This window comes from Poecilia latipinna, unplaced genomic scaffold, assembly GCF_001443285.1.
Source record: "Poecilia latipinna isolate Pla-1442-1.1 unplaced genomic scaffold, P_latipinna-1.0 Scaffold759, whole genome shotgun sequence".
Lineage (NCBI taxonomy): Eukaryota > Metazoa > Chordata > Actinopteri > Cyprinodontiformes > Poeciliidae > Poecilia > Poecilia latipinna.
The window spans coordinates 158,006-181,092 of record NW_015113375.1 but is presented as its reverse complement, the minus strand read 5'-3'; the positions used below and the strand labels follow the sequence as shown (position 1 = coordinate 181,092).

The 23,087-nt window shown below is 40.3% G+C and overlaps 2 protein-coding genes across 2 annotated transcripts in view; both read right to left on the bottom strand.

Annotated features, from left to right (window-relative positions):
* arhgef17 (Rho guanine nucleotide exchange factor (GEF) 17) overlaps positions 1-5,815 on the bottom strand; it is a 72,279-nt gene extending 66,464 nt beyond the window's left edge. The window contains exon 1 of the mRNA XM_015046004.1: positions 326-5,815. Within this exon, the coding sequence (XP_014901490.1) occupies positions 326-5,365 (5,040 nt within the window). The 5' untranslated portion in view covers positions 5,366-5,815. The remainder of the gene's footprint in view (positions 1-325) is intronic.
* A 1,456-nt stretch (positions 5,816-7,271) lies between these two features.
* On the bottom strand, positions 7,272-22,846 carry p2ry6 (pyrimidinergic receptor P2Y6). The gene is made up of 3 exons (XM_015045998.1): positions 22,414-22,846; positions 10,479-10,900; positions 7,272-9,872 (listed from the first exon to the last, which is right to left on the bottom strand). Exons 2-3 carry the CDS (start codon positions 10,889-10,891, stop codon positions 9,200-9,202), a joined length of 1,086 nt encoding a protein of 361 aa, XP_014901484.1. The 5' UTR covers positions 10,892-10,900; positions 22,414-22,846; the 3' UTR covers positions 7,272-9,199.
* Between the last annotated feature and the right edge of the window lie 241 nt (positions 22,847-23,087).

Below are 23,087 nucleotides of genomic sequence, written 5' to 3'. Positions count from 1 at the left end.
GTAATCCTGAAACCCAACTGGCCTCTGAAAATAGCCATGCAAGTGTTTGTTGGGAGAAAATAAACACAAGCGCTGAATGGTGCCGTAGAACCATAACAATTAGATTAGCTGTGTTTTTTTATTTATTATATTAACACAATGTCTGAATATTGCATAGTTTTTTTTTCCTGTCAATAAAACAAAAGAAAACCACATGAATATCTGTGTTGCGCTTGGTGTGCATATTTCAAGGTAAACAATCAAAACCTAAAACACAGAACACACAGCAGCAGACACAATAACAAGCACACTAAAGGAGGGCGGGAGAAAAAAAAACTGAACTCACCACTTTGGGTTTGGTCTTCTGTGGAGCAGAAGCAGACAACTTGTCCTCTGTGCCAATCTTCTGAGGTCCAGTTTCTGTAAGTCCAATGTTACTGGTCCCACCAGAGCCTTCTGCACCAGGAATTAATCCTTGAGATCCATTACTTGCTATAGAAGCAAGTCTGGCCTCAATGTCCTCAAGATTGTATTTCTGTGAAACATCCTCCAAAGATTGGGCCTCATCTCTTGGAGTTACTGCTTGGAAGTCCACTTCCTTCAGGGGTTGGAGCTGTGCAGGTGGGGAGATTGGAATGAAGGCGGCGGGTTCACTGGCGTTGCGAATGTGCTTGGGTTTAGTTTTGGATTTGGATTTCAGTGGTGATGCAGGAAGAGATGATATTAGCTTACTTTGGTTGCTGTGCTCCTCCTGGTCCTCTGAACCCATTTCAATGGGATGAAATTGGACATTGTCAGGAAAAGATTGTAACTTGCTGGGACGTTTCTTAGCCAGTCGACGTGTTGTTCTAGGAGATAGAACCTCAGCAAGCTTGAGATCTAAGTTAAACTTCTCCTTTTGATAGTGGTCTATTGAATCATCTTCCTCATCGGGGTTATCAGAAACAGCACTGCATTCTGACTTGGAGGCAGCAATCTTGGCCTGAAGCAGTTGTGTGCGGTTAGACTCTAAATCCCAAAGTTCTTCTCTCTGCTCACTTAGGATTGGTTCACTGCTAGAAGGTGGAATCTGTCCAGATTGATCCAACTCACTGACCTGATGTGTGCTGCCAGTTTGAGGGTCAGTTTGGGACACTGGAGGGGCCTCACTACGGCGACTGGGGTCACTAAAAGACTTCTTCTTGGGGGCCTTGCCGTTGCCATGATCATCTGTGATCAACCTGTCCATTGCACCTGGTTCGGCTACAATGTTCCTGATGACCCTGCTGTAATCCTGAATACCGTCATCACGTAAACCGCCGTCACTGTAAACAGACAAATCACTTGCCACGCTGCCTTTGTATTCTGATAGAGTAGATGCAACAGAGGCTTCAGGAGAAGCACCCCCCTTGACAGACAGGGAGCCCAAAAGGTTGCTGTCGACTGAAGAAAAATTGTTGCTTCCTTTTTCCGCGAGAGAACAGCACCGCTGAGGCATGGGGTCACTAAGAGAGCGATAGACAGTGGACTCACCATTTCCTACAGCTGCTATTGTTGACTCTGCATGACTTCCATTACTGGAATCGGACCCTGTGTTGTTGTTACCAGAAGGAGAGAATTTGCGCCTTCGGCGGACTGCACTTGGGGTTGCAGGAGATTCAAATCCTCCTTCTCCTGATGCTGCAGCTGATGTGAATCCCGTTGACACCGCACTGCTGGTGTTGATTCCCTCATTGTTAAGTTTGTTCATAAAAGTAGTAGCACTCATATCCACAATACGGTTGTCAGTTTGAGCCGTACATACTGGATAGGTCAAAGACTGCGGAAAACGAGTTTCATTTAGATGGTTTGTACAGTTCAAGCTGCTCTCTGGCATTGTTTTTTCCTCCTGTTTGAAGCTTTCCATCTCATGAAGAGCTGACTGCTTCCATCCAGTCAGTGGCTGCCCTAGAACATCTTTTGCTACTCTTGACCCTAAATTAACCCCAGCTGATCCCAGGAAAGATCTCACTGAGAGGTCAGGGGGACCCGACTCTGGCTCTGTCACAATCCCCTCATCTGTTAAGCTGGAGTCATGGCCTGAAAGCTCATCCATGGAGCGGTCATAGAGCATACTTTCCTCCGAGTCCCCCTTCAGTAATGATCTCTCAATCTCTCTGGTCTGCCTGTTGGACTTCTCCCAGCAGTCGGTACCCCTACTGTTTAGTTTCTCCAGCTGCATACTTTGTTCACTTCTCTCTCTCTCCTTGCTCTCTCTCTCCTGCTCATGTTTATTTTTGTCTTTTGTGTTCTCAGACTCTTGAGCTGTGCTCATCTGATCTTTAATGCCTCCTGTATTTTTCTTCCTTTCATCTGTTTGCTTGACCTGTAAACCTTCATTCCCCAAAATACTATCAGACGACATTAAAGCTAAATCATCATCATCATCATCCCTACTGCACATCTGGCAGATATCTTGGATGACCTGCCTGGCTTCCTGCACACATCTCTCCTCTAGTGGAGTTGGCATCACTTCTCCATTGTCATCCTCATCCTTTAGTCCATAAGTCCTAAGATTTTGCCCAAATCGAAAATCCCCACCATCACTTTCTACTTCTCTGTCTGACACCACCACCCTACCCTCAGTCTTCTCATCATCCAAGTCAAGCTGCTGCTCAGAGGAACTCCTCTTTGTTGTGCCACCTGTCAAATAAGATCTTGCACCTGTTGTTATTTTGTCCGAATAGGTGAATGATTTTGTGCGCCTTAGAGTGGCTGTGAGGTCTTTCAGTGAAGGGCGGTGACCCGAAGGTAAAACGGTCCCACTTAGAGGGCCCAAGTCCCTGCTGTACTCCGACGAACACTCCCCAGCCCTGTTTCGGTCCCCTCCACTTGGTCTTCGCATTTTGAGTTTTGGCACGTCATTTTTCAGTGAGTTTAAGAGAGTCATAGTTTCTGATGCAATATCGGGGTTGGACGTAGAAATTTTGTTAGCCTTATTTGCAGCCTCTCTCCCTGTTGTTTTCCTTAGTACAACAGTGTCAAGACCTCTTACTCCTGAAGATCCTCCACTTTCTCTGGGCGTTACACTTGGTATGAAGGTTACTGTTGGCAAGATTTTGGGATGCACTCGGACAGGTGCCCGGGAGAAGTTGTCTCCATGTCCAAAGCTGGGGGACCGGTACATGGTGAAATTTCCATGGTAAGTTTTACTCAACATAGATGACGAAGCAGCTCTGCTTGTTCTGCCTTGTGATCCACTGGTGTTAAAGAGCATATTAGCTCCACAGCTGCCATCATCCCCCTGGTCCTCTTCTTTTAGAGTCTCAGTACTGGAGTATCTGCTACTGCAGCATGAATCACCAGGACTAGAAACAAAAGGGGGTATCTTCACCTTTGACACTCGTGATACAGCAGGAAGTGTGGTGGACATAGTAGGCGAGGAAAGGCGTTCCCAGTGCTGCACCCTGGCTTTATTGCTACGGCCACCAGGTTCTCGAGCCGAGTGGCTCCGATGTATCATCCCTGTAACTTCTCCAGTGTTTTGCTGCTGCCTCTCTGTGTGATCCATGGTCAGGGCTGGATCACTGTCACTGCCTTCTGATTCACCATACTGATCATTGTAATCATCACGGCCTGCTGCTAGAGCAGCCCCACTGATCTTCTTCTTTTTTCTTAGAGAGCGACGGCGCACTGCCTCTCTACAGTGGGGGCCTATAGAAGCAGGGCTGTCCTCCTCGCTGCCTGAGGACCTGCCAATGACCTTTGCACCCCAACGGCCATTTTTATTGCGGGATAAATAGCTGCCCCCTCGCTCAGTGGCACTCCTTTCCCCTCCCCTGCAAGTGACAGAGGAAGCAGGACATGTGGGATAACTCCAAGCCCCTCCTCTCTTTCTCCTGCTGTGCACCTCTTCTTCGTCTCCAGAGCTTAACTTCCAATGGAAGCTGAGAGGAGAGCTAACTTTTGTAGAGGCTCCTGACTCAGAGGGGGGAGCTATAGTAGAGGAATAGGAGGTAATGGCTTTATCTGGAGCTGGAGTAGAGGAGATGGAGGAGGTGGTGGGGGCTGGTGCTCTAGAAGAACTATGTGAGGAATGTAAACTATCCCTGGGCAGCCCGACCCCCTGTATATCCCTTCTCTCCCTCTCTGTCGGCTGCTGTAGAGAGGAGCAGCAGGAGGAGGTGTCTAAGCCCACTGATCGCCTCGAAGACGGAGCAGCACAGGGTTGAAGGTCAGGTTTAGGGTCAGGCGTCGATCCAGCTTTTCTGGGGAACTTACAGGTAGCTTCTGCCTCAGCACTGGTACTATGAAATCTGCATGTAGACGAATTATTCCTGTGATAATTACACTCAGTGTGAAAATGACTTCTGGAAGACAATTCAGAATTTTCTATATCTCCTTCCTCGTCATTTGAGGGATGGGGATGTTCAGTTTTGAAATAAATGTCCACACAATAACAAAAAGTGTCTTTAGCAGAGCTAGTTTCCCTGCTTTCTTCTCCAGATGCGAATTTATCAAAGACAGAAATGCATACTGACTGCTTGTCACTTTCAATGTAGCTGGAGTCATGTAAATAGCCTCTGCCCGCTGCCTTTAAGCTCTCACATGTGTCAGTTTTGAGTAGTTGCGAAGCTTTCTCATCGAAAAGTTGTCTGATTTTGGTAACACTGGGCCACCTTTCAGAATGCGTGGGGATGTGGCGATAACTTCTGTGGGGTTTGCAAGGTAGTGAAGCCTCTTTACAACCAACATCCTCTTCCTCATCTGTAGTCAAACTCTTTCTAAGATCAGCGGCAGAAATCTGAGAATAATCTCTCTTACCAGACTTGCAGCTCTCAGCTGAGAAACGCCTAAAAATCCACTTCTCCGAATCTGAACCCGACACAGAATCGGTGCCAGAGTGAAACTTTAGCGATCTGCTGTCCGAGAGAGATTCTGCGGTGGTTGGGTCGCTCTCCAAGAAACATCCCTCACCGCTGTCTTCGTGGAAAGATTTACGAGTTGGAGATCCGTCTATCCTGTCGCCTCGGGCCCGGGGTAGAGTGCTGCTCCCCCGCGTAGGCGCTGCACCGTCTCCCGGTGAGGCGTGTTGCGTCCTGGTGGCTCCGCCGCTCCTCTTACTGCTGCTGCTGTTGAACTTCTCCGTGAGCTGGCGAATGGATGGAGAAATAGAGGAGGGAAGAGCGGAGGAGCCTCTCTTTGGCTCTGCGGTTGCGGTGGCGGAGATTTTGGAAACTTTTCTTGACACACTGACATTACGCGTCGCCCAGGACTGTTCTGCTCGGCTGGGCTCCGGGGGGAGGGCGACGCCGACAGACTCCGAACCCTCTGATTTCTGTTGCTGCTCCTCACTCCTACTGGAGCCCAACTTTTTGAAAGAGACGCTGCGATACGCGGCCGCATTCTTCTTTTTTCCTTCTGCCATTGTTCATGTCTTTTCTTTGTTACACTTCAAAGCTCCTTTTCTAGTTGTTGCTCCATTCCTCTTCTCTCCCCTCTTCTTACAGTTCAACCAACACCAAACAACAACCACTTTTGCATTTAAGCCGTTTGTAAAACACCAAGCGGCTCCTTGATGTATAAAACGACTAGGCAGTGGGGGGGGAGGGAAAGGTGAGGGCAGACCTCTTGATCAAAAACTTACATATTTGATCGAATGCCGAAACCGAATCCGTGCAAGAAAGAAAGGCGAAACTGGGGTTTTTTGGCCAAAAACTTCCCCAGCCAACCTCCTCACAAACACAACTTTTCCATTGTTATTCCTACTGTTTGTAAATCTGCGCACATCCTCCTGCACGGGCCCAGCACACCGACCACGCTGAACTCCCCCAAAACTGTTTGTGGATTCCTTAGTTTGGCATCATTTGCTTTTCCGTGACTTATGTTGTGTTTTTGCGTGTGCATGTTAATGCTTGAGATAGGGCAGAGGGGGTGGGCGGGACTAAGGGGGTATAGGGGCTGTCATAACCCCCCTGGGGAACTGAGAGGAAAAGCTCCCCCCGCCCCCCTTGTTGATAGAGGGGAGATACAGTGGACTAACTGGATGTAATTATAGCCTCTTCCCTTGTGAAAAACACAACAGCACTGTCAGAACAGGGGGGTGGGAAAAGTTCTCAAATAAGCAGCCACTATAAAACAAAACAGATTTCTACCATTATTCTGACTTTCTTTCTAGCGTTGTGCTAGAAAGAAAGAAAAAAAATTGCATTGCATACTTTACTACAGCTTTGGCACAGTAAGGAGCTCCAGAAGCAGCGTGTCAGCATTTGTAGGAAGGGGTGTTGGAGGGCTGGGGTGTGTAAAGATAAAAGTTTTCATTCCTGCACAATAACCTCTCTGTGGTGCTTCCCATGTGGCTGTCTGCTTAACAGGTCCTTTTGTTCCAGAGGGGAATTCTGTGCTCCAGTCTCTCACAAAGGAAAGAGGGGGGTTTGTCACTGCAGCGCCCCCCACCGGTGGGTTCCCTGCACCTTCAGGTCTGAGTTGGAGGACACTGCATGCTGGTTTAAAAGGACTCCTGCTGAATTCGGGTTGTAATTTGCTAAACTACTAAATGTTCTTTACTGTTTTAAAGTGAAAGCTAAAACACCAGCCTTTTAACAACGCCGAGTCTGCATACCAGAGCCAACAGGATAGAAAAAAAAAAAAAAAACTTGAAGTAGGCAGAAAAAAAATGTGAATAGATCCCTCCACCCCCCAAGAATGAGGTTTTTATACAAGTAACTTAAATGATTCTTAAAAACAACAATTAGTTGAACGAGTCTTTGAGTTTAATGTGAGTGGTTTGCTCGATAGCAAGAAAGACCTGAGTTTGAATTCTAACCTCGATTCTTTTTGCATGGTTTCCCTATTTTGGTATGAATTCTCTCCAGGTACTCAGGCGTCTGCTCACAGTAAAAAAACAAAAAAAAAAACAAAAAAACCTTTAGGCTATTTGGCTACTATAATTTGCCCTTATGATTTAGTGAGTTTGTTTGTTCTGTAATTCTCCGTGATGGACTGGTGACCTGTACAGGATGTCCTCCCCTGACTGCTGGAGAGAGACACCATTTTACCCTGTCAGGACAAGCACTCACAATGCGTGAGAGTCTTCCAATCAATAAAGATTGACATTTTACACATGTCTTGAATAAATACGTTGGACCCCAAATACTATTTGACGAAAAGCCAGAGAGGCTTGGAGAAACTTATGAAAAACTTAAAAAAATATAATAAAATAAACCCAACTTGCACGTACATAATTGTTGAAACTAAGTATAATCATTCAAATTCAAATAAATGAGATACATGCCTGCAATGGAAGCATTTTAAACCACAGTCCACAGAAGTTATGTAGTTTCCACCTGCTTTTATTTGCTTTTTCGGCTGCTCCTGTTACAAGTTATTTCGAATCATGGCAATACTGTTCAAAAAATAAATTCACAGAAAACTATGAGTCTAAGAAAATAAAATATTTACAACAGATACATTTTTGACACAGAGCTTTTTTTTTTGACATGTTACAGTATTTCTAAAAATTAAAATCTCCTACACTTTTGAAAACACTACGAACAGCCACAATCGGCACTGTACAGAATTTAATAAGTTTCCAACATCACATCAAACACATGATAAACCCTCATATTTAGAGTGTGGAAGGGGGCACTTTTTAAGTTATATAATTTAATAACTGAAAATACACTTTGTCCAAACGCAAGGCTTCAAGTACATTACTTCATATTTGTGTCTTAAATGTTTATGCATATGAATTGCATGAATTTCACATTCAGTGTAACACATATTTACAAACACTAAGTCAGCTGGAGCTTTATTATCCTCTCAGCTAAACACAGAAAGCAAACAATGAAGCTGAAGTATTACCACATTATTATCTCGTTAATGTGATTCTTAAAACAGTGAGTTTTCAGAAAAACAAACAACAAATAATGTTGTGAAAATGTAAGTGCAGCAAACGTATTGTTTGCATTGATTTTATACTGTTCTTTGAGACACACAGATTCACAGTTTCTGCAGTTACAATGGCATTTTCAAACAAAACAGCGTAAGAAAAACACATAATACCATAAAAGAAATACAAAGACCACAATCACGATCAAAGTCACACAGTATAAGCAAAAACAAATTGTAATATGCTGCATGATGGGAATTTACCATGAAAATTGAACAATTTTATACGCAAATGTGGTTTGGATTTTAAACTGTATCCAGTGAGAGCTATTAAAACGGTGCGATGCCAAGCAGTGCAATCCTTCTCTCGACTACCTCTAGTAGAGTAAAGAACTCTTAGTAACACAGAACCATATGCATTGAAAGACAGCCCTGGTAAAGATGTGGAAAAAAATCCTTCAAATTATTTCATCATTTAATCCCAAAATAATTTCAGATAAGGAAACATTCAAAAATCCAAGGTAATTTTTAGAAATTTCATTCGTTGAGGGAACAAATAATACTTCCTACAAAACATATTTAACAGAAGCATTTTCAAAGCTATATCATACTTCCTTTAAGTTGATAAGTTTGGGGGTAAATATGCATTTGTGCAGAGGTACGACTTTCTTCCAGACTCCTTAGAAGCAGAAAGGTTAGCCTTACTATAGGCCTTGCATTTAGGCCCATAATTCACCATTTTGTTACTTCTGAAAAAGCTCTTTGCTAGATTAACAGTATATGTGACGCATTAATGTCACCTCCAACATTACAATGTACTTTCAATAAAACGGCGTCCAAACTGCCAAAGTTAGTGCACTACGAGCTGGACTTTGGTTGCAACTGGTTCATAATTAACTGCAGTGCAGATAATGTGATTCATGCTGAATAAATCATATTGATTACGTTCAATGCAGAGCCAGTGTTTGGGTGCAGTGGAGCACACACGACCTCCAGTGGTGAAAACATGAAACAACACGCTTTACAGCTTTAACATATTTTTAACATATTTTTGTGCTGAACAAACGTAAAAAGATCTTCATATGAAAATGAAAAAAAAAAGGTGATTTAAGTTGTAAAAAAAAGACTTTTCAAATTTCAATCTGTATTACTACAGCAAGTGCAATGACAAAATATCCACTTAGTCATTTTTTTTGTGTGTTTAACGCTGATCAGTTACAGGTTACAGTCTCTTCATTTGAAAATCAGGAACACACCCCAAGTCTCGTTGGTTGTAGCTGAGAATTTGACTGGATTCCATTCATTTCAGTCTTCAAGGACTTTCTTACTTAAAATGGAGAAAGAACAGATAATGACAGACGTAGTCAAATGCTCACACTGAGGTTCCCTTGTCCCTGAGGGTGGTCACTTTGCGCATAAACCTCCTAGTGCTCTTGCGGTATCGCGGTTGGGTGAAGTAGAACAATATAGGGTCCAGGAAACTGTTCATGCTGGCAAATGGCCTTGTGCTCTTATAGAAGATCGCAAACAAGTTCCTCATCTCACAGGGGGCACTGGGCAAAGTACGCACCACCAGGTACATAGTTTTAGTCAGGTGGAAGGGCAGAAAGCTTACACAGAACACGGCCGCCACCACAAGGATCATCCTCACAGCCCTGTCTCGTTTCTCCCCCGTGGCTACTGAGACCCCATGGTAGGACACGGGGCGGCAGAGGATGTGGGCCATCCGGCAGTAGCAGATCATCACGCCCAGAAAGGGAAGCAAGAAGCCAAGGAAGGTCAGAGCCATGCCGTAGGGATAGTAATCCACCGAGCGGTTCGGCGTGCTCAGATCATAACACACAGTGCGGTTGCGCTGGATTCCTGTCGCAGCAAAGGTAAAAGTTGGTGCACAAAGGAAGAGGACCACCACCCACACCCCTGCGCAGATTCCCCACGCCATCCTTCGGCCGCCTTCTTTGAGCCACACAGCGAAGGGGTGGCAAATCCCAATGTAGCGATTCACACTGATGCAGGTGAGGAAGAGGATGCTGCCATGCAGATTACTGAAATAGGAGAACAAAGATGTCAGTATCATTGGACTGCGCATCAAAATAAATGACTAATGACTTTTAAGGAATTAATATGTGGTTTGGTAGAAACTAATTGGTTTTAGCAAAATCTCCTCCTCCTCTAGGAGAAGCTTCCCAGTTTTTTTTTTTTTTTTTCTTTTTTTTTTTTTTTTTTTTACAAAGTATTAGCAGGAGATTTTGCTAAAAGCAATTAGTTTTTACATTTATTTAACACAGAATTTTTTTTTCATGCCGAGTTTCATTGTACTTTTTATTCTTTTATTGTATTTGTTATCGTTTTTATGTAAATTGGACTCTGAGTCTGTTATCTATCTATCTATCTATCTATCTATCTATCTATCTATCTATCTATCTATCTATCTATCTATCGTGGTACAAATAAATGTGCCCAACAATGTACTGCCCAGTTATGTTTCATAGACTGATAGAAAAAATGAGCACTTTTATCTCTTTAACACAGTACCACAATATACATATTCTCAACTACTTAGTATTTAGTAACTTAATACAGATCAACCACAAGTAAGACCACAACAAGTCTCTATATAGAGTGAAAATTAACCAAAATGCAGCAGGTACCTGTAGAACTGAAACCTGACCAGTTTACAGGCCAACTCCCCAAAGGGCCAGTAGTCATGGCTGGCGTAGTTGTAGATGAGTAAAGGAAGTGACGTCACATACAGAAAGTCAGCTATGGCCAAGTTGAGCATGTAGATATTGTTCCGGGAGATGTGGGGCCTCGTCCTCCATATCTTCAGTATGACGACGGCGTTGAGAGGAATGCCAAGCACAAAAACGACAATGTACACCGCAGGGAGTAAGATCTTCTTAAAGTCTTCCTTATATGTGCAGCGTAAGGAGGCGTTGCTGAAGCTGCCGACAGAGATATGTGTGCCGTTTGGTTCTGATTCTAAATGGGTGGAGAGTAAGTCCGAAGGGATCGCTCTTGAGATTAGCGACTCAGTAGGGGGGGAGTTAAGAAAATGTTGCATCTTCACATCCTGCAAGACAGGCATGGGGTGAAATGTTAAAATCAGAGTTGATATTTACTTTTATACAACAGATCAGTGCTCTGTGTTCCTCTACAACAACAAACAACAAACTCTTTATGAACTGATTCATTTAAAGTTCCTCTGAGGTCAGATGACTCCTCCATATTCAAGATACAGCAACACTCCACCAGAGGGCAGACAATATCTACATTGACGATAAAGAATATAGTGCAAACTAAAGCAAGCTCTAACCGTCTCTGAACGACTGCTCGAAGTGGTTTATGAACAAAATGAGTTGAAAAGGTGAGCTAAACGTGCTGGATTAACTTGCATGCTATGTCTTTCTCCTAGGGCCTTAAAAGATGAAAATGAAGTGCATGATTCTAATTTATCAACTTTGGTATTAAAATCCAATCCAATAAAATAAACAGACTAAATCCATTGTGTACCACACATGCCTCATTATTAACATATTATACATTTTTACTCCAAAGATCTGCAACACTGGTAAACACGTTAACACTCTGAAAGACTTGAAACCGTAACTGCAGCAAAAGGTGGTTCTTCAAAAAAAAAAAAAAAAAAACAGAGTGGCTTTTTCCAAGCACATTACACTTTTTTGGCTTTTATTTTTATGAGATTTTGAAAGAAACATTATTATTATTATTATTATTATTATTATTATTATTATCATTATTATTATTATTATTATTATTATTATTATTATTATTATCCTTCCAATTAGCAATTATACACTGTGTGTTTGTATCTGGAACCTAAAACACACTTAACTTTGTGATTGTCATTGAATTATAAGAGGTATTTGCAAGCTCTAATTGCCAATAGAAAAAACTAAATCAAGTAAACCTAAAAGCCTGGGTGTATAAGATATGATACCTTAACTTGTGTCAAAACTCTTGAAATAAAAACCACAAAAGTCTGTCTAGACTCCTCCTCAGACCTCACAGAGTCTGGAACAGAAAGGAATTAATGAAACAATCCTAAATAATGAAACCCCTCCAACATCAGACACATCCAAGTCTTTCAGGGAAGCAAGGAGTTGAGCAAGTGATTTACTTAAGCTGCTAACTCCATAAAAGCATTACTCATGCCATTTCACAACATGGAATTTGTAAGGACAAGTTAGACATTTTAAAAACTGCCTGAGTTTGTGTGTTTTAACATTTTTTCAAGAGGTCGTGGGTTCCTCAGGGCCCATCCCTCTGAGTGGGTGCGGGAATCAGTGACGTCTGACTTCAGGTTTTCTGGCAACGCAGGAAGAGGCAAGAAGAAGTGTGCCAGTAGACCATAAATTGTCACATCAATGAATTGTTACGTAGAAAAAAAAGGAGACAAATTTGGATTGAAAAGCGAATACATTTCTACTAATACACTGGAGATTAAAATATCTCTCCTTTTGACGAGTGTTAACATGCAAATCTGCTCCTGATCGAACTGCATTTACTGTAAATGTCCCCCCTTCTGTTTGTGAAACAAAAGTGGTCAAGCACAGACTTAACACCCGATGTATTGTCCTCATTTCCAAAGAAAAGGTTACCACTAGGTCAGGCATGTTAAGTACAATGAAAGGAAATCATTTAATCTGCATGTACTTGGAAAACAAGAATGAAAAGCATTCTGAGTCCAGCAGGATTTCCAACAATTATTCCAACAAATGACGGTTAAATATCAATGGAGATTCATTGACTGGAAAAGGCACAAGGCCATGCTTATCTTCCTCATTCATTATTAAAGATGGAGAATTATGAGGAGCTGAAAAGTGATTTGAAATTGAGAGATTCTGTTTTAAAATTACAACTAAGAGATGTTATCTCATCCCTTTAACAACATAAAAGGATGACATAGATTTTTATGTTTGCTCTATGATTCAAATGTCCTCGCTATTTCAATTTACAGCACATGCTACAATTATGGACATCCCTAAGGATTGTAAAATTATTCATGTTTAAATTTTATACATTTAAACATTTGCTTTGTTACCGTTTGAATTTGCATTGCCACCTTCCTCAGCCAAATCACCTTTGTGAAAAAGGTCCTGGCCTCAGTATTTATACGTGTAAAAACTTTTAATAAGATGTTTGAAATTAACCTTAACTTGCAACAGCATAATCTAAATCTCAATTTGATTTGAGTATTCACCAGAGAAAGCAACCTCATAAAAATAAATAAATAAGTTACTATTTTTTTTTTACAAAATATGCATATGTAGATGACATTAGATTTACTGGCAATCTCAACATTTACAGGATGAATGCATTTTTTACATTAAAGAATCGCTATTTTACATGATGTATTCTTTTAGGTCTTAAAATGAAAAAAAAATATTGGAGTGGCAGGATTTTAAAAAGTATGATTAAAAATTACATAATTTGCATTAAGACTTGTTCCATTTTTATCAAATTTTTTCAATAGACAATCTCTGAAATAAGACTTTTCTTAATGCTTACAAGCCACGAGGCTGGAAGACCAGAGTTTATCCAGCCACCCCAAAAAAAATCTCCACATCTCACTTAGCGAACTTCTGCAAAGAGAAGTCTAGTAGGGTCACCAGGTCTCCATAATAATGGTTTATTTTAAGGATTTTAACACATTGTTCCTACCTGTGTCAGTATCTGTGGAGGGTTCTTTGTGTTTTGAAAGGAACGTGTAAAACAAACAAGATGTAATCTGCTGTTTGTTTGGTTTCTTTTGCCAATGTTTATAGTAAGCTTCACATGTATTCAAATGGAGACATTGACTGGAGGAAAACAAATACAGGACATAAACTCATGTTACACTGCCAGTGACGGCACTGTGTTATTTCTGTGTGATGACCCAGTCTGCCCTCAGCAGAATGTTCATGTATTATGGGTGTTTCTGAAATCTGAAGCATGTTTGTTTGATTTATGTTGGGATGTTTCAGTTTTTCTAGGCCCTTCCTGAGACGACTTAAACCCAGGAAGGCTACAGATCCAGACTGGGTGTGCTCCAGGGTGTTAAAAGGAATGTGCTGCAGAACTGGGAGAACTTTTGTTGTACATCTGCAACGCGAGAGTTCATTACGATGGAGGGCTGTAGGTGCACTACACTAAACACCAGTACAGGTGTTCCTCTGGGCAATGTGATTTCGCCCTGTACACCACCGATTTCAACTACAACTCTGACACACATACAGAATTTCTCTGGCAATGCTGCAAGTGTGTCATGTATAAAAGGAGGGAGAGCAGGTGAGGGTGGGGGAGGGGGGGCGTACAGAAGTCTGGTTGGGGGACTTTGTGGCATGACACAGGAGAAATAAACTCCAGTTCAATACCAGTAAAACAAAGGATATAGTACTAAACCTTTGCAGGGTAACACTTCCCTTCCAGTCAATTACCATAAATAGTAATGACGTATGTACTCAGCACATACAGATACCTGGATCTACATCTGGACAATAGGTTGAACTGGCTCCTAAATACCAGCAATGTACACAGGAAAAGGCAGAGCTGATTGCATTTTGTGGGGATACTTCCCTCTTCTAATGTGAGCTCTACGCTACTCTGTCAATTCACTCGATTGTTTCAAATGTACGGCTCTGTTGGCGGAATAATGCAAGGAAGACGGAGCATTGGTGGAACTCAGGATTTATTCACGTCTACATAAACTCAGTGATGCACATGTACATGTGTATTGATGATTTTGATTATGACATTTGACAAAATGTGATCTGTATTGCTTGTTTCGTAGTTGGTGGCTGTATGATGTAAAGCCCTTGGAACTGCATTGTTGCTGAAATGTGCTACGCAAATAAAATTGACGTAAAATTGTCTCAAGATGGGCCCAACTACTAAAATGTTGCTCAAAACCTGTGCAAAAGATCTGTGTTCCACATATGATTATGTTTTTGCTCTATGACTAACATTTTCGGGGTCAGGTTTAAAATTGTCTACATGTGTTTTCTGTAAACCATTAAGCAGAGCGACAGATTTTAAGAAAAGCTACAATCAATGACTTTCTAGCTTTTTAGGTTCATAATTAATTTTTATAATCTATATTAATATTTAACTTTGGTTAAACAGTCCCATAATGTGCAAAAATGGACCCACTTGAGCACAAAGTACCAAATGCACCACAATTCACTTCTTGTTTACTTCTACGTACAGTCATTTAGCAGATGTTTATTATGCAATAGGACAACACAGAGGAGAGTAATATTCAGCTTTGTGTTCAGTAATAAGTCCTTGCGTCAGCATGAAGGGTTTAATCACTTTTCATGACAGATTACAGTTGGAACAAGTAGAGGAGTGCAAAATCAGTACGTCTCAGACTTAATAGTTTTAGCCTGTAGATTCGGCAGAAAGAACAGCCAAATCTACATTTGACAACTTTACCATCACCGAGGCAAAAACAAAAACAATCCTGAGACTGAGGCTGCCTCATTGGCACAGGCTGTGATATCAGGCAGCATTCCAGGAAGAAATTCAGCGATTTATATGGCTGTGGTTAGAGTGAACATTTGCATTTCAATATTTGGCATAAAGTACGCATGATAAATTTAAAGCAGAGTTAGAATCTTATCCCAATTAATTTAAGGTCTGTTGATCATTTTGTAAAGCATTTTGAATTCTCTTGTTGCTGAAATGAGCTACGCAAATAAACTTGTCTCGCCTAGTGCTGACATCTATTCCGTATCGTAAAATAGCTACAACAGAAAAAACTTCAATAAAAAAACAGCAAGAAGTGTGTAAACATGTACAGCCATAATAAACTAATTTAAATAACCACTCTGAAGCACAGCAATTCCGAACGATTAAACTTAAAATAAAATAAGTACCAATTTGTGAACCATAATCATCTAGACAGCTCAATAAAGCATTTCTACTCCACTGAAATAATGCGCTTTCACATAGAAATAGCTTTGGCTTTCTCATGGATAATAAGATAGTTTTCCTCTTATTTTGAGAAAGTGGATGGAAAACATTCACGGTAGGAGTGCTGTTCTCATGTAGCTAATTTGATCAAGGATGAAAAAGCATTATTCTGTGCTTCTGTGCTGTTATAATTACTGCTTTCAGCCTCGAACGCAGGATTTAAAATTCAAAGTTAAGCTCTAATATGCTAATTGAGTTTTCCGCTCTTTCACCCACACAAAGCAAAACCTGCAAATGAAAACACCGGAACGTGCAGGATTGTGGGGGATCCACAAGAGTCATGTCTGGAGGGCAATATCACAAATCAATGCCAGGGTCGCTTCCTCTCCCTGAACTCTGTTGACCCCTACCATCCACTTATAAATACTCTTACTGGAGTCATGCTGCTGCAGTGCATACTGTCCACTTTTGAGAGTTGCCTGCAGGCACAGCTACGAGTGACGCACATTTATTTTTAAACCAGAGTTGCAAGTGTGGGAGAAGCAAGTCAGTACAAATATGGCAGATTGAAGACTAAACATAACCGGGTGGGAAATGCAGTGCTTCGTTCTGTTTAGATCACTAAGCATGTGGTTGTGTTAGAATCATGACTTTCAAACTTTGACTACTGGAAAGTGGGACAATATTAAAAACATCTCCAAGATCTGCAGCAGAAGTGTGAACAACCAACAGAGAAGGTGGTCAGACTATAAAACAAATGTACATTAGAAGCAAAACATGTTAAATTTGTAAAACCTTCGCCCAAAACCAACATACCAGACGTTCAATACTTCAGCAGCCACTCCTTCCTCTAACCAGTTGCATCATGCATTATCTACTAAACAACAGACACGTAAGGCCACAAAAATGACGACCTTGTGGTCAGAGACTCTGTTTCTCTGTAATTTTAGAGTCAGAAATGTAAATGACCAGAAGGGGAAAACAAAGAGGTCATGAGAGCAAGCCAGGAAGTCTTTGCCTTTACTGACTTTCCTCTGTTTCTATTAATCTTGACTAAACAACACTGCTACGCACTCCCTGGCACATAAGTGCTGTCTTTTCTTAATCTAGAATAAAGCTGACGTACAAAAAACACTCTAGAAAATGCATAAAAGACTCATTTATGACTACAGTAATCAAATAAGCAAATAAAACCAGACCCACGTCTGCATGCAGCACATGCCTCCACTTCTTGTTTCAATCAGAAAAACAGACACCCCAATTAGACCAGCGAACACTCTGCTGGTAGTGGTGAGGGCAGCTTATGTAGCCTTTATGCAAGACAGTTTAAACGAATCAGCAGCTCCATAAATAGACAGACGGGTGATGAGGAGGGCTGGGGTGCTGACACGAGCACACTGCTTACCAAATGTCATCAAAGTAATAAAACCATTCCTAGGTTTGCCAAAAATGTCAGGAATCACGTCCAAGTAAGTCGCACACCTGCTCTTCCTGTTTTCGTTGGACTCAGAGTCTGCATGAATTGTTTCGTTGTTAAGGACTAAATTTAAAAGCATGAAAAGTTAATATTTTCCTTGATGAATGCAAATATTGTGCATTAAATCCTGTCTTTAGCCAGTTCTTAAATGCACAAAGAATTAAGGTGAATACGGCACATTCCTAGAAGACATTTGCAAAATGTCTTCAACAACGGTAACTTGTTGACAAAAAAAAAAAAAAAAACATGTTCATGCTCGTCATTGTTGGAACATGGACATACTTAATTCCACAGGGAAAGAATAACAAGCAGCAGCTCATGCCTCTGAAAACTTCTTTCAGGTTTCTAGGTATGCATAATGAACTGATCCTACAAAGGATCAAAGTATGTGGACAGATCACAATGATGCCTCTACTGCGGTAATCAACCTTCTGCACCTCTGGTTCATTTTCAGTAGGATATTGTGATCATTTTAGCTCATTTCCTGCAGAGATTGGGGAGAAAATGGATTAATTTGTTATAATTCACCCTAATTACTTGTTGACATGCTTCTCGGCCCAAATCAGTTCTAACTGACATGGGGCACAAGCATCGATACAAAAAACCAGGTGCTACTTGTCTTTCAAATATTAAAACATTTTTCATTTTGGGCTCAATGACATAGCGTACATGGGAAACGGTGCCTATTGTTTCTTTTAAAACGAGCAGTCTTAAGAAAGATTTAGATAAAGCAAATGTTTGGGGTTGTACTTAATTGGATGGCTTGGACATTTAAATCTGCACCCAAAACAAAGCCTCCTTTCAGCATGTCGTGCTTAAAAACACAGTAAATCAGCTTGTTATTTACATATGACGTAGATTATTATCAGAAGATTTTATTTTTTTTCATTCTCAAAATTTCATATTTGCCAAGACTTGAATTTTGTCAGATTTAATAACATTCTAAAACATTTAAGTATAAAACATTTAAGTATACTTATGTATGATGCAGAACTCATGGCATAGAAGGAACGAAGCACCAAAGTGCAAATATGAACATATTAGGATAGATCTGTAGGCAATATAAAGCATGTTCAATTACAATGTTTTTGCATAAAATAATTTTTGCATAATGAGATTTCACTTTGATCAGTTCTGTCTATTTTGAGCTCCTTTCCAAACTGGTCTGTTTAAGGACCTCTTGTCACTTTAAATCCAAATAAGCTGCTGCTTCCCACGACCCCTAATACAATGTTTACACTTGCACTTCATAAACTTGAAAATGGCTGCACTCAGCTGTACATCTTTGACCCTAAGATCCAAAACCAAAGGAAGTTGAGTATCCTGTATACCTATCAAGAATGCAGCAAGTGTTTTCTGGATGGTAAGTCAACAACAAAATATTTGTCTTGTCCAGCAGCCATTGTACTCTATGTAATCGGCTGTGCTTGGCTTGAAGTTGCTAGGTAAAAGGGGAGGTGACAGCTGATTGTGACTTATTGGGAGGTTTTTTGAAAAGGCTCATTTTCCAGGCCCCAAAAAACATTCTACTTATTTGCCAGAAAACAGCTGTTTTCATTGTTTTGTTTTGTGTTTTTTAAGTGTTTGGGCTGTTTCTACAAGTAAAGACCCTATTCAAAGTACAAAAATGTGCTGAAGAGCTTAAAAGCTGTAGGAATGGTGGAAGTGACAAAGAAATGAACTTAGCTAATCAGATCATAGCAGCGGACAGATGGAAATGAAGGGATAGGATACAATAGATAAGGGGAGCAACTGGTAGGCTGTGTGAAGGCTGAAAGATAAACAAAGCAGAACTTGAGCAAAAAACTGAAACTGACATAAATAGCAAACAAAAAGAAACACTAATGTAAGGGAACAAATTCAAAGCACAAATAATGAGAACTAACACAATGCATAAGCAATAATGAAATGATCAAAACAGAAACATGAATGAAAACTAAAGTACTAACACCTCAGAATCATAACAACAGCACCACGCTAATGTTGACTTATCGCTCAGTGGTGTGTACAAGGACTACTCCACTAATTATTTCTGATGAGTACAAACTGAGATCGGTTTTATTTCAGTTTTCTATTTTTCAGAGACTCAGGCGTGTATCCTTGGAATATTAAAAATCGAAATAAAAACTGAAATATATTTTAAAACTCAAGTTTCCTGTTCCAATATAAATAGAGATTCAGAAAATATGCTTCTGAATCTCTGAATCTTCTGAATCAAATCAAATTCCATAATTTTCTGGATTACATCGGAAACTGCATTTTAGTTGCAAGAAGGTTGCATTTTAGGATTTTTTTTCAAATCAGTCTGTTTGCTTTGGATTTTTACAGCTTTTATACATTTTTGCATGTATACATGCACAAAACTGTTTGGCTCCCCTTCTCTAAATTACGGCACATTTAAAATGTGTTCAGTCAGGCTGTGCAGTGGGTTTGGCCCTGGGGTGTTCATCAGCAGAGAACACACACTTATTCTTTAGAATCTGATGTCTAACGTTTGATGCATGGTGAGTGAATGGTTCACAAGAATAACCCCGAGGCACTACTTCTTTAAAGAAAGTGCCATCTACAAGTACACTGACCTGTTTGGTGGAAACCATTATGTCAAACAACAAACTTATTTATCCTTGGTCCAACAGAAAATTAAGAATTTAGCTATTTAAGCATATCTCCATTTGATTGGACAAAAACTCTAAAAAATTGCATCAAAGTACCTGATATCGATTGATCCACTGGCCCACTGAAAACACTCAGCTCTTACACCTTGATAAATAGATTTTTTTTGTTTTAAGCAAAATTGATCGATTTGCTCTGCAGCTCACTGGTGAATCTCTAGCAATAATAGGACACGTTACTGGCTTGCTGATAGTCCACAAATATTTTTGTCCATCATCTTTCTGGGATCTTGTTTTTATTTTCTGTCTTAATCATTATTGTTCAGAATGTAATCTAGCGGCAAAAACATGTTTTGCCCAACTTCTGCTGCTGAGGGCTGCTGTAGCTTTTCTACAAACACATTAGTCCAGACACACAGCTTATCAGAGGCTTAACAGGCTTCCAGATAGATACTATGTGGTTGATGTTGTCATGAGGCTGCTGCAGAGGCAGCAGAAAAATGTGAAAGCAACATGTGTGAAAAGAAAAAAACAAAGAAACTTTCTTTAACTTTGACTCTGACTGCTTCCTCAATCCATGTCTGACAGACAGTCTTGGAGAACTAAACCAACTTTTGTTCTAAGTCCTCATTGAAGACTATAAATCTACATAATGGGCTTGGTTTAGGAACATAACTTAAGATTATTTACTCACATTTTAGGATAGCCCCTATTCCTTTTCTCACACTTGCACTAATTTAGTACCTTCAAACCAAAGCTGCATTATATTCATCCACATCTCCCAGACAAAACCCCCCAAAGAAGCCCAATCACTGCCAAACAGAAACCAATCTTCAATAAAATCATAGCTGGCATGTCAATGTTTCCCACAGTGCTTGCCAAGTTCTTGATATATGTTAGCCTATGTAAACTACTCACTTATAAAATTTGCATTGTGAAAACTTATCTTCAATAAACCCCGTCTTTTATTGTTACAATGAAACATCCCAAAAAAATATACTATAGTCTGAATGTGTTTATGCATTGAAAGCATTTAGAATGTAAGACATATCTAAATAATCAAATTATTTCACATGGGAGAAATAGAGTAAAAAGTTTTTCAAAGATCTAGTTATTTTAGGATGACTATTTCAAATTCCATAACCACTCTTTTGGAATCCTTGCGAATTTTATTATTCACTTGTGCCATTACTCTCCCAGATTCCTAATAAAAATACTAAAATTTGCGTGTAGCTCTCTGCTCTGCATTCTTTCTGGCTTACACAGAAATATCGCTGTTTTGTGAACACTACATAGAAGTAAGTCATTCGTCAAGGTTATGGAAGTTCCTAATAATCTCCATGATGGTTTTTTTTTCTTCCTCCATTGCATTTTAGTCATTTATGAGGATTGTGGCTAAATGGGAAGGGTAATCATCTTGCAGTGGGCAAGTTGCAGGTTTAATTGGCTAGAAATTTAAATAGCTAGAAAAGTGCTATGCAAGTCAATTTACTAGTACACACTAAGTACACAGTAGTATTATTGTATTTTTAGAAAGTGGCTTAAGCATATGAGTCACCTTTCAACCAGTCAAGTAGTAAAAATAAATAAATAAATAAAAAAAACATCATGAGAACTACCTGAGATAACTGTATGGCGACATTCCTGTGTAATTTTTTGGCTTGATTTTACTGTGACCTTTAAAGCTTCATTCCATTCTCAGGTCTTTACACTTTCATGTCTAACTTCTGAACTTGTAGCGCTCGCTAAATAATGAACTGTCTTTTGCCTAAGACTAGAGATTAGGTTCTCACTAAGAGAGACTATTCTGTACAAAATGCCGTCATCTAACACAAATAAGTTCCTGTGTTCAGCATAACCCTTGAATATATATATATATATATATATATATATTTTAATTTACACTCTAACCGCAAAATTTAAAATATGTCGTTGGGATTTTGGGTAAAATACCAACACAGAATAATCTAAAACTTTGTTAGGTTTTTTGTTCCCCCACCCCCCCCACAAAAAACCTAAAATGTGTGTTAGTTGTACACGCCCCCTTTACTCTTGTACTTCTAAATAAAATCCACTGTTATTAAATTCTGTTTAGTCTCTGTGTAAATCCAGGCAGACAGGTCAAAAGGGAGAACGTCGTGGAAAAGTTTAAGTAGGGTAAGGTTATAAAACAACTGACCAAGATTTGACCATTTCACAAAACTCTGTTTAATACATTGTCTATAAATATAAAGGGCATCGCACAACTAAAACCTACCGGGGATTGGCTCTACAGTGTGTTCCGTCACATGAAATCCCAAAAGCATTCATTGACATTGATACTTCTAATGTGAGACAATGTGAAAGTTCAAAGGGTGTTAATACTTTCGCTAAGTGTTGTATATGACCAGTGCTTTCACAAGAGTCTGTCGCACCAAAAAAAAAAAAAATCTCCCATAAAACAATATTTAACCACATGCAATTCATCACTGGCAACACTTACGCATTAATTGTTTTAGGGTTATTGTTTTCTTTTGTGTCTTAGAATCAGGCAACTTCCTCTTTACAAGAAAAAAGAATAAGTCACTAAGCAGAACTTACCCTGAACAGCCTCAACAAGAACTCAAACTATCCATGAGGGTGCGATTTCTTCGTCCTCGAAGTTCTTCTGAATCACAACGTGGAGCAAAATCGACGCTTAAGACAAGTCGATGTGAACACAGTGGAAGCCGCAGTGGGAGAGAGAGAGAGAGAGAGAGAGAGAGAGAGAGAGAGAGAGAGAGCAGGTCTCCTATTTGTCTTTCTCTCCCGGACCTACCTGTCTGCTGCACTTCGCGCTTTGTTAGTGCACCATAACGTGAAGCAGCGCGCGCGCTTTCTAAGAGTTACGACACCGCGGTTCAGCAAGCACGCGGAGAGCCTCTCAACTTAAACATGATCCTAGGACAGACGCCAAATACTTTTAGAGCTGTTCCTTTGTTTGACTGGTCTCAAGCAAAGGAGCAAGAACAAGACACATTACAACAAATGTGTTCCCCCCGAACATTCATCGAACAGCTTGAGTAACCAGGAACGTACTGAGGGGGTGGTGATTGGTGCCGGAGCCCCTTCCATTTTCCCTTTGACAATGGACAGATTTGTTTTTAGGAACTGTAGCAGAGATCTAATAATTTAAAGCTACAAAATAATAATAATTATTATTATTATAACTAAAAACAAACAAACGATGAAAAGTTTTGGTCTCAGGGTCGCCCAGTCTTAAATATGTATGTATG